Genomic DNA, 12,160 nt, shown 5'->3' with positions numbered 1-12,160 from the left:
AAAACCTGCAAGCAGGCACACACTATCATATGAAGCAGACGGGATCTGGGGACAGCCATTTAGGATGGCTTCCTTGCCTACACTTTACAAGGTTTGGCCATTACCAGGTCACTGCTCTTGAAAGTCAATTTCCAAGACACTTTCTGCACAGACATCACATACTAAGAGCTTCGTCGGGCCTTGCAATATACTAATGGACTTTTGGGCTTGGTTACTCCTGCCCAAAACTCTTCGATAGCTGTCATACATAGGTTTAAAATACACCCCCATACTCTTAGACGTTCTTCCGGAAACAGAGACTAACTCTCTCCCCAAGTGTGACCTGGACCTAGCGATTCATGCATGTTTAATGAAGACAGTGAAGTGAAGTGGTCATCTTCAGTTTAAAAGGTGCCCTGTGGCCCCTACAGCTTTTTCTTTGGGATCACCCACTCTGAAGGAAGTCAGACGCCACGTCATGCAAACCTTCAGACAGCTAGAGAGGCTTGTGCAGCAAACCTGAATCTTCTCAGCAAAAAGGAACTAAGAGCAGACAGAGTCCCTGTGTTAACAGTGCTGTCTGTGAGCCATCCTGGAAGCTGATCTTTCAGTCCGCATAATGCCTTTAATGCCCTCAGAAGCATGAGACCTTGATCATCAGCTGAGTGCCTCCAAAATTCCTGACCCAGGGATGCTGCTGTGGCTCAGTAGGTTTCAGCATCATATGTGCTACAGCATCAGGTTTTATTACTGTTTCCATTTTCTCCATGAGAAACGTGAGATTATGAGTCCAACAACCTGCCAAAGTCACAGAGTATAGCAATACAGAGCTAACTTTATATCCAGGGTCTCAGATTCCAAACACACGCATGCTTGTGCATGTGTGTGTGTGTGTGTGTTCAATCTAACTCTACAAACCTTAAGACTCAGAGACTTACCAACTACAATAAAGTTTCCACACTTAGACACGCATGCGGAGGATTCAATTCGATCTCCCAAGAGCTGTTCCCATCTCGTCTTCCCAGAGTAAAGGTCAACCGCTTTCATTCTGTGGGAGTGGGAGCCGATGAACACGGTTGTGGAGGATTGATCGACAGCTGCTCTCACGAGCAGAGGGGAGGCATCTACACATTTGCCTGTGTCTGACCTCCACCTCTCTCGCAACACCACAGTCTCGGCCCCTGCCACAGGTTTCCCCTCCTGAGAAACTGGCCATTTTTTCAAACTTTCATCAGGAGCTGGAGGACTTAAGCCTTTGAGCATTTGAATGTTGGTCTGCGGAATGAAATCCAGAGGACAAACTGAAGGGCAGTGTTCTAACTTAGTTAGAAGCTTCCAAGTGCCCAGAGACAAAACCTGGCTCCCTCTGCTCAGAGCAATCAAAGCGTTTGTCTCACTGTCGTGGGTAAAGGGCAAGGCAGAATCCAGACGTGCAGCTTTCCCGCAGGCTCCCTCTGGATCCGCGTCACTGAGTTTCCTCTTTGTGGCATAAGCCTTGTTGACTTTCAGGTCCTCGTGTGTAAACAGGGTCTGGATGATGTGGTTGTAAATCTTTAGGATAGAACTGCTGAGAATAAGCTCCAGGAGCCCAGGTATGGAAGTGCCAGTGAGCTTTTCAATCTCGTTGAGGAGCCACTCAGACTTCAGGGAATCTCCGCCACTGTCTAAGAAGAGCGAGTTGTCAGGAACCTGCACAGGCTCCTCGGGATCCTCAGGGAGATTCAGAATAGACTACAGACGAGAGGAGGGAGAGACATGGTAAGAGGTCCAAACCAAAGGGCTTCACAGGTGACAAGTGACAGAAAGCTGACAGGACCTGCAGCACAGATGGCATCATAAAATTATGATACAATTAAGATAAAACTAGTTTCTCTAGACTGATAATCATAAAATTATGATACAATTAAGATAAAACTAGTTTCTCTAGACTGATAATCATCACTATACTACCAACTCCATCACAGATTATTCACTCTATAATCTCTAACTATGACTCCTTTTAGAGCATAAAATAAGGAATAAGGTTACAGAAACATCTGCTTTACCACCTAGCCCTTAAGGTCCCCACAGCTGATATTCCTAGACGGCAGTAATACTGATCCATTTCATAGAACTCAAACTGCCTCCCAAGGGGATCCCTAACAATTTAGCCCTTGGTGTTTAAGACTAACCAAATGCATTCACCTCACAGAACCATTCAGAAAAACCTAACTTTTTTGTTGTTGCTGTTTTTTGAGATAGGGTTTCTCTGTGCTGTCCTGGAACTCACTTCGCATACCAAGCTGGCCTCGAATTCACAGAGATCTACCTGCCTCAGCCTCCTGAGTGCTGGGATTAAAGGCATGGGACACCAACCAAGCTAAAAACTCTACATTTTATCTAAGAAATTTTGCTTTCCTATTGAGACACATTTAAAAATGCCTTTGAGCAGAAACACATGGCTACTGTAACTTTCTCAGGACTAATGACAGAAACCAAGATTCAGTGGCTGCCCACTCAGCAGGGCATGGTTTAGCAAGGCAAGAGCATAGGTAATGCTGTACCACAGAAAAGTCATGTTGACAGGCATGGAGACACTGGCACCTTTTAAATGAACTCATTTTCAATGAATTTCTTTGTGAGACATTTAATTAAATACTCTAACTTTTATTATGTACAAACTGGATGAAGGAAGGTATGCTACCTGGCACCTGGGCAGCAGTAATATTATTAAAAGTATTTTTACTGGCTTACTAGGCATACTAAAATTCCCTATAATGAATGAATTACAGAAATAAATTTGTATTTAAAAAGTTGTACCTTCCATAAATACTGTAATTTTTCCCAAAGTTCCTCTCTTCCATGGATCTTATTCCTAGGCTGTGACTTTATGTAGTGTAAATACATCTTGTTTAATGCAGAAACATCAATTTTACCTTAATATGAAGAGAAATAACCAACATTAAAATAACATGTAAACTTTAACCATGCGGCTGGGGGTTAACATGAGCAGTGGAGCATGTGTTCACACATACCAGGTCCTAGGCTTGACCCCACCACCCCATAAAATAACCAAATAAATAAATTTTGTCTCAGAGCCACTGTGTGTGTGTGTATTAGTCACACACTTCACTGTAAAGCTTAGCGATCATGCAGAACAGATCATCAATCCTGAAGGCTGACACCACAGACTATAGTGAATATCACCCAAGAGGGAAGCAGATGCTTTTTACTAATGCTCAAGAGCTCAAGACGTGGTACCAAGGGGAGGGAGCAAACACTGACTACGAGTGAGATGCAAGGAGTGAGAAGTACCTTGTATGAAATGTCATAATGGATTCCACTACCTTGTATGCTAACTAGATGCATCTAAAATTTTTTAAAAATATGATGAGTAACAGAGCCATTATTATATTTTGAAGTATGTGTTAGATTAAAATGTCATGGGTGAGGAACTATCAATAGTGTATACATGCATATACATATATAAAACATACTTTAAGAATAATTGTGTGTGTGTGTGTGTGTGTGTGTGTGTGTGTGTGTGTGTGTGTGTATGTGTGTGTGTTCTGTGTAAGTCAGTACAACTTTTGGGACTTGACTCTCTCCTTCTATGATAACATCAAGTTAAAAACCACTAGGCATGTGCAGCAACCATTTTCAACCATGAGCCATCTCTCTAGCCTCATACTTTTTTTTAAAAGCACGGTCTTATTATGTAGCTCAAGTTGGTATAAAGCTTAGTAATCCTCCTGCCTCAGCTTCCCCAGTGCTGGGATTACAGGTATGTGGCACTGTGTCTGACTTTTAAGAGTATATGTTTTGCTGCCAAGGCTACATAGTGAAACCAAGGCTACCCTGAGACTCTGCTGTCAAAAAGGTATGTAAATTGAAGCTAAGGAGTACTAGGCAGAATTTCAACTCTGCCACTGTGATGACTCATTTGGTTGGCCCACTGTTCAAATTGATTCAAAACTCTTTCTGGGTGCATCTATAGTGACATTTCAGGATAAGAGTAGCATATGAATCAATGGACTCAGTAAAGAAGACTGTCTTCCCAAACTGGCTGGTTATCAGCCCAGCCCTGGAGGCCTGCACAGACAAAAGTAGAAGGGGAATGAACCTCCTCACTGTGTGCTGGGAGATGCCTGCAGTGTCTAAGCCACTGGCTCCCGATTCTCAGGCCTCAAAACTGGGAACTCCAGCCCCGGCTCTCTTAGGAGCCCTCCAGCTCGAGTCACAGGATGAGACCTTTCAGTCTCTGGAGCCACGTCAGTCAGCTCCCGCTAATATTTTATCTATCTATCTAAACATCAGTTCTGTTTCTCTGGTGACCCCTGAGAAATACAACCACTGACCTTCACGGCCAACCTGACCAGGTTCGGAGTCACTCCCCTGGGTGTCTGTGAGGATGCTCTGGGGGGGGACAAAGCGGGGAGGGCCATCCCAGAACATGGCTGGGGGCACAGAGAGTAAAGGAAAGGAGACAGCCAGTCAAGCCTGGCTTCATCCTCTCTGCTGGCCCACCACATGACCTGAGCTGCTCACTGCACCTTCCATCCATGGCAGACAGACACACTAGGAAGCCATCAGCCCAAATCTTTCCTGCCTTAAGCCTTTTCTGTCAGGTATTGTCGGGGGATGCACAAGCAATTAATACTCAGCACAGTGGTCTGTGGGGGAACTGCCTACTTGCACATCGAATACCATCAGCCCACAGGAGTTTTTAAAAAGAATGAGTTAGTTACACAAAGCAGTTAACAGAGGGTCTACCACAGTTAATGCTAGTATCACTTCGTATAGCACTTATGTAGCCGTTAAACTAATCTGAGTTCCATTAGTGTTCTCCAGCACTGAACACATCTGCTTTAAGTCACTTTACCATGACATGTAAATGGTAGAGTATCAATCAACATTATGTCATCTGGGAGGGCATGAGTTGGAAGTTGTTTCTGCAATTCTTTAAAGATGCAATCCTTTACTAGATCAACTTTGGATGTGATGAAGAGAATCAACTTTTCCTGATTATACCACATGACCGCACAGGATTCCACCTGGTCAAGTTCCTCAGCCACCTGTAAGAGAGATTATCCTCATTTACTAATGGGGACATCTAGGAACAGGCTCCTGAATGCTCGGATTTGTTATGCCTTAAATCAGTACAGCTGAATTAACTTCTAGAAAATACCTGAGATTTTAAAAAATTGCTTGCTATTGGTATCTATTACTAACAGAGAGTTACCATTAAAAAAAAAAAAAAATTCCAAAGCAAATAACGAATGTATTTTCATAGGACTTAAAATCTATTTTGTTACTTCCTTTTTGTTTATTTTTATGTATATGTGCCTGTGTGAGTTTGTGTACAATGTTAATACAGGTGCCGGAGGAGGCCAAAGGATGTTGGATCCCCTGCAGCTGGAGTTACAGAAAAAGGTTGTCAGCTGTCTGATAGGGGTGCTAGAAAGCAACCTGGGTCCTCTGCAAGAGCTGAGCCATCTCTAACCACCGAGCCATCTCTCCATTCCCGTATTTATTTTTGAAATGGCCATCTCTGCCGAGTGGTGGTGTGGCACGTCTTTAATCCCAGTACTTGGGAGGCAGAGGCAGGTATATCTTTGTGAATTCAAGGCAAGTTTGGTCTACAGAGTGAAATCCAAGGCAGTAAGGACTATACAGAGAAGCCCTGTCTAGGAAGACCAAAAATAAAAAATAAAAATAAAAAAATTTTAAAAATGGCCATCTCAAGGAAGGCTTGGGGAGTTACACCTGTAATCCTAACATTAAGAAGTCTGAGGCAGGAGACTTGGAATTTCAGAATGGCCTAGGCTACATAAAGAGACTCTGCCTCAAAATAAAACAAATAAAATACCTTCCTGATGGGAATAAGAAATACATTGAATTACTTAAACCTTTTATTATAAATTTTTTTTAGTTTTTTTTTTTTTTTTTTTCCTCAATACAGGGTTTCTCTGTACAGTTCTGGCTGTCCGAGAACTCACTTTGTAGACCAGACTGGCCTTGAACTCAGAGATCCACCTGCCTCTGCCTCCTGAGTACTGGGATTAAAGGCGGGCACCACTGCCATCTGGCACAGATATTTTTTTAAAGATAGGATTCTGCTATATAACTCAGGTTGGCCTTGAGCTCATAATCCTCAGCCTCCAGAGTGATGTTTACAGGCATGCATCACCACACCTAGCTCCAGATCTTTTATTGTAAATAATTATGAATATAAAGATGTGAGCTTTAGATGATACCAATAGAATCTGGCATAGAAAATTGGTGGTAGCTGCCTCTACTACCTAACACACTAGTAGATATTTAATACTGAAGTGGCCTTACCTGTTGTACAAGCTCAGTGTTAAGACGTTTGCCATGACGCTTGATCTGGCTGTCCTTTCTTCCCAAGAAAAACATCTCTCCATCCTTCACAGTCACGAAGTCTCCTGTGGCCCGCATGGTGCCAAGAGGCACTGTCACTTCGTCATCAAGGAAACATACTCTGTTTTCCCCACCTTTCAAGGACACAGACCCCAGTGTCATAAAAGCCACAGAAAAACCGACTTAACAATATCAAAATCAAAGTGCCCCTGAAACTCAGGAACTAAGACTCAGACCTTGACTACACTAAAGTGAGGAGACTTTAAATGCTATTTTAAATGCAACCTATGCTACCTGATAAAACTGGGCACAGTAACTTCGGGAAGTTAGTGAGAGGATAAAACTAAACTTATTTCTAAAAATTCGTTATGATTTAAAAAATTTCCTTAGAATACTGTTAGATACAGTTTTGTCTACAAATGCTAACATTTCAAGCTATGTGTCTAAATTATTAAGAACTTCTTGTGAAATAATTCGGGGAAACACTAAATATCTTGTGATTATGAAAAGATTAAAATTTATCACTGAAAAGTTCACTCTACATTAAAAAAAAAATCATGAAAGGCATAAAAGATACATCTGATTTTTCTTTCTGAAAAATCAACTAGGAAATATAAACCAACCTAAAAACACTTGGCCGGTGCCTTCGTGAACTGGGAAACCGTTTGCGTCCCTGACCTCAACCACCGTTCCAAGTAGCGGAGACCCCAGCTGCACAGGAGAGTCATGTCTGCGAAAACACAGCCCAGAGCAGCTTTAAAATTCACATTTGAGTGGACTTCCCAGTGTATCCAAAGCACAGTACAGTAAATAGAGACAAAACAGCTTAGGGTACAATTCAAAGACCGCCTGAGAAGAGGGTTTGGCGGAAACAGTATAGTGTCTTACCAATTCAGTCACGAAAGGGTCTGGCAGGATCTCGCCACCAGTTATAGGGGAGATTTTTGATTCTTAACTTGAAACAGTGTCTTAAAAATTATCACTACAGTGCCCAACAAACCCTGTTGACAGGTAGGGTTAGGAATGCAGCTCCCCGGCAGAGGGTGTGCTCAGCACGCAAGGCCATCACCTTCAACAGTCATCAGGTTCAACTGCCACCCCAAACAAAACTCACAAACCCCAGTATTAATGCTAAGATCCCCAGCTAAGACTCCTCCCCTCTACTGAGTGTAACTAAAGCCCTTACTTCACAGGAGAATTAAGAATGTCCTCTGGGATCCTGTAAAAAGTCGCCCAGCTGGATACCTCTGTGATACCATAAATGTTAAATATCCGGGTTTTATTGCCTTTGCCTCGCCATCTTTTGAGAACAGTCAGTGAGGGGAAGGCTTCCCCACCGAGGGCTAGCACTCTCAGAGAAGTGTGTGCTGATAGGACAGTGGACTTGATGAGCTCACATCCAAATCTCCTCAGCAATGTCGGCGTTGCCTGGAAACACATTGAAATCACTTAGTTTTCTCCTTCCTTATGCAAATACTAGAAGAATTAATTCAGATTTTGTGTTTGGAACCCACGTGGACATTAAGGCTGTGTTTCTTTCTTTAGGATTTCTCACCATCTCTGTGATGTTTGTGTGTGTGAGCCTGCGGAAGTCAGAAGAGGGCATCGGACGCCTTCGAGCTGGACTTACAGGCTGTTGTCAGCCACTAGACATAGGTTCTGGGAACTGAACTCTGGGAGAGCAAGGAGTACTCCTAGCCTGGGACACCTCTCTAACCCTGAGGTTATAATTTTCAGTTGGTGAGCCCGATCTGTAAGGCCCTAAATATTTCACATTTCGCCCATGTTATTGTATTTATAAACAGTTTATTTCTTTTTTATTACCAAGTGGTACTCCACTGTATAAATTAGGGCTGTTTTTTCCATTTCCATATAAAATCTAGGATCAACTTGTGAATTTCTCCGAACCATTTACTGGGATTTGGGTAGAGAAGCACATTTAACATAATTTACAGACTGACTTAGTAAGAGGTGCCCTGTTGACAACAGTTAAACTTCTCCCTCAGTGTGAATTGCCTGTTTACACAGGTAGGTCTTTAATTTCCATCAATAATCTTAAAGAGTTTTCAGGGCATGAGTCTTGCTATTCCATAAACTTATTCCTATTTTATTATTTTTGATGTTATTGTAAAGAAGCATTTTCTTAATTTTGCTTTAGGCATTTCCTTAATAGAAATGCACATACCTAGAAATACATATGACTATAGACATATATTTATACATTCAAGTACAGCTGGCTTTTGTATCAAGAGCGTATCTTCCAGTTTGGCTAAATGCATATTAGTTCTAATATCTTCCTCTCCCTGCCTTTCCCAATTCTCCAGATACACGATCATGTTGTCTGCATATAAAATTTCTCCTCCACCTTCTCCTTTTCCTTCTCTCCCTCCTCTTCCTCCTTCCCTTTGTCCATGCACTGGTGAGACATGCTTGCATAATGCTAAAAAAGGAAGAGAGGAAGAAAGAGAGAAAGGAAGGAAGGAAGGAAGGAAGGAAGGAAGGAAGGAAGGAAGGAAAGAAGGAAGGAAGGACAAGTTCCAAAACTACATAGAGAAACTGTTTCGAAACCCCCCACCAAAAGAAAGAGAGAGAGAGAGAGAGACAGAGAGAGAGACAGAGACAGAGACAGAGAGACAGACAGACAGACAGACAAAAGGAAGGAAGGAAGCAAGCAAGCAAGCAAGCAAGCAAGCCAGGCAGTGGTAGCACACACCTTTAATCCCCAGCACTCAGGAGGCAGAGCTAGTCGGATCTCTGTGAGTTCGAGGCCAGCCTAGGCTACAGAATGAGTTCCAGGACAGCCAGGGCTACACAATAAACCCTATCTTGAATGAATGAATAGATAAACAGATAAATAAATAAATATGTAAGTAAAATAAAAGGAAGTTTGGTGAAACCACTCAGCGTTTCACCACAGACCTGTCAGAGTGCTGAGATTTAAAGTGTGCACTACCACACATGGCTCTCTTCAATCCTTCTTTAAAATTTATTTTTATGTGTATATATGTGTGACTATGCGTGGGTATGTGCATATATGTGCAAGTGCCCACAGAGGCCACAAAAGGGTTCAGATTCCCTAGAGGCAGAGTTACAGGAGCCCAGTGTAGGTGCTGGAAGCACAGTAAGCAAGCATTCTTTGCCACAGAACCACCTTTCCAGCCCCAACTCCTCAGTAGTGGGTTTTTTTGTTTTTCTTTTTTTGCTTTTTGTGATAGGGTCACACTATATAGTCTTGTCTGGCCTGGAACTCACAGAGATCCACCTGCCTCTGCCTCTCAAGTGCAGATTAAAGGCAGGGGCTGGTATACCCAGCCAACTACAATATCTTTAACCACCTATAATAAAATTTGAAAAAATTAAAATAAAAAAGCAGGTGGTAGTGGCACATGCTTTTAATCTCAGCACCCAGGAGGCAGAGGCAGATGGATCTCTGTGAGTTTGAGGCCAGCCTGGGCTACAGAGCAAGTCCCAAGACAGCCAGAGCTGTTACACCGAGAAACCCTGTCTTAAAAAACAAAACGAAATGAAACACAGAATTATTTTATCTATATGAGTGTTTTGCTTCCATGTATATGTGGGTACCTGAGGATGTAGAAGGCACCAAATCCCCTAGAACCCGGGATCTGAAGTGATGGATGGTTGTGAGCCACCATGTGGGTGACAGGAACCAAACTAAAGTCCTCTGGAAGAGCAACAAGGGCTTTTATCCTCTGAGCTATTGTCTCCATCTCTTTTAACCACTTAAAATGTGCTATCTTACAGTTTGTGTGCGCACTCCTTCATTTTATAACTTTTGTGAGGAAATCCTATGTACATCACATGTACACCTGGTGTCCTCATAGGTCAGAGGCTGGTGTCAGATCCTCTATACCTGGAGTTACAGACAATTATGAGCTGCCATGTGGGTGACAAAAAGTGAACCCAGGTCTTCTCCAAGAACAGCGTCTGAACCCACAATGGGTGGGACAGCATGCACAAAATCTATGTAAGTCCAAGCCGGAACAAGTCCCAGCATGGAGAGGAGAGTTGGGCACAATGTCCCATCCCTAGCCAAGGAGCTATGGCCAACTGTCAGCTGCTGAGAGAGAGTCGTTTTTCTCTTAAGAGTGCAGCCCTGGTAAGCTGACCATGTGTCAGTGAAAGGCCACACATCCAAGAATATTTGGGCTGCATAAATTTGCTTTTGTGGCGGTCTGAATGAAAACGGCCCCCTTAGGCTCATAGGGAGTGGTACTATTAGGGGGTGTGGCCTTGTTGGAGGAAGGGTGTCACTGGGGTTGGTCTTTGAGGTCTCAGACACTCAAGAAAGGCTCAGTTTCTCACTCTCTTCCTGCTGCCTGCTGACCCAGATGTAGAACCTCATCTACCTGGATCTACACTGTACCTATTCTACACTCAAGAGAAAGTTGGCCAGTTTCTTGTAATAATCCAGCACCATGTCTGCCTAAGTACCACCATACTTCCTGCCATGACAATAATGGACTAAACCTCTGAATTGTAAGCCAGCCCCAATTAAATGTTTCCTTATAAGAGTTGCCATGGTCATGGTGTCTCTTCACAGCAATAGAAACCCTAACTAAGACAGCTTTGATGAGGAAAAAAAGCCCCACAAATTAGGTAGGTAGGGGAGGAGTAGATCTGTGAAGACTCAGGGAGGGAGGGTGAGTATGATCAGACATGTAGGAAGTTCATAAAGAACATAAAGAATAAAAAGTTGTTAATTGTGGGAAAGGTGTGGTATGTGGTGTGTGTGTACAGGAGCAGGAATACACACATGCAGAGGCCAGAACAGGATAGTGGTATCTTTCTCTACCACACTCTTCCATATTTTTTTGAACCTGAAGCTGACCATTCCAGCTAAGCAAGTTGATTAGTGAGCTTCCAGAATCCACCTGTTTCAGCTCCAACCAACACTGAGATTCAGGCATATGTGGCATGCCTGGCTTTTACATGGGTACTGGGGACATGAACTCACATCCTTTCATGCTTTCATAAAAAGTGCTCTTATAAATTAAGACACCTCTCCAGTTCCATACTCTCTTTTTGGGGGGTGGGGTGGGGGAGGGGGTTATTTGTTTGTTTGTTTGTTTGTTTGTTTGTCTGAGACAGGGTTTCTCTGTGTATCCTGGCTGTCCGGGAACTCACTCTGTAGACCAGGATGGCCTTGAACTCACTATGTAGCAGAGGCTGGTCTTGAGCTCCTCATAGGAAGCCTCCACCTCCCAAGTACTGAGAGTACAGGCTGATGTTCACACACCTGGTTCTTAGCCCATCTGTAATGGGGTATTTAATATACTAGCTTTTGGTAGGAACACAATATGCTTAAACACTATGAGAGAAGACACCCCAACGGCACACTCAGAGTCAGAGCCAAGGTCCGCCACTGTGCAACAGGCGAATGAATGCACAGCAAATAATTCTCTAGGCATGCTTAACTGATTGCTCTTTCATTTTAAGATAAACATGTGCCATCACAAGGTGGTAGCCTTTGATGAGCTAACTACACATCCTTAATCCACTGGGAAGAACTACAGAACTATAAAGGATCCTCTACCACATGTAACCTTCGAAGAATGTAGAAAAAAACATTTCTGTTGCTCCTAGGCATACCTGTAAAACAGTCACTCTGTGGTGGGAAAAGAGAACGTCAGCTAATTTTGATGGGAGCACTTTGACAGAAGTCGGTACGATAAGCAGACAGGCCCCACTGAACAGAGAGACAAATATTTCCACAACAGATGGATCGAAGGTCAGAGGTGAAGCCAGAAACAAGACATCTTCGTGGGTGATGTCAAAAAGTACCCTAAAGACAAAGAGAGCA

The 12,160-nt window shown here is 43.1% G+C and overlaps 1 protein-coding gene across 3 annotated transcripts in view; it reads right to left on the bottom strand.

Annotated features, from left to right (window-relative positions):
• The window catches only part of Aasdh (aminoadipate-semialdehyde dehydrogenase), a 32,748-nt gene that overhangs the window by 5,920 nt on the left and 14,668 nt on the right, over nucleotides 1-12,160 (bottom strand). For all 3 annotated transcript variants that reach the window (XM_036201542.1, XM_036201540.1, XM_036201543.1), the window contains exons 5-11: nucleotides 11,950-12,142; nucleotides 7,526-7,767; nucleotides 6,963-7,069; nucleotides 6,301-6,473; nucleotides 4,841-5,033; nucleotides 2,779-2,894; nucleotides 918-1,710 (exon numbers count right to left, since the gene is read on the bottom strand). In XM_036201542.1, the coding sequence (XP_036057435.1) occupies nucleotides 918-1,710; nucleotides 2,779-2,894; nucleotides 4,841-5,033; nucleotides 6,301-6,473; nucleotides 6,963-7,069; nucleotides 7,526-7,767; nucleotides 11,950-12,142 (1,817 nt within the window). The remainder of the gene's footprint in view (nucleotides 1-917; nucleotides 1,711-2,778; nucleotides 2,895-4,840; nucleotides 5,034-6,300; nucleotides 6,474-6,962; nucleotides 7,070-7,525; nucleotides 7,768-11,949; nucleotides 12,143-12,160) is intronic.

This window comes from Onychomys torridus, chromosome 10 (genome assembly GCF_903995425.1).
Source record: "Onychomys torridus chromosome 10, mOncTor1.1, whole genome shotgun sequence".
Lineage (NCBI taxonomy): Eukaryota > Metazoa > Chordata > Mammalia > Rodentia > Cricetidae > Onychomys > Onychomys torridus.
Note: the sequence above shows the minus strand (reverse complement) of the source record. Positions and strands in the feature narration are given on the sequence as shown.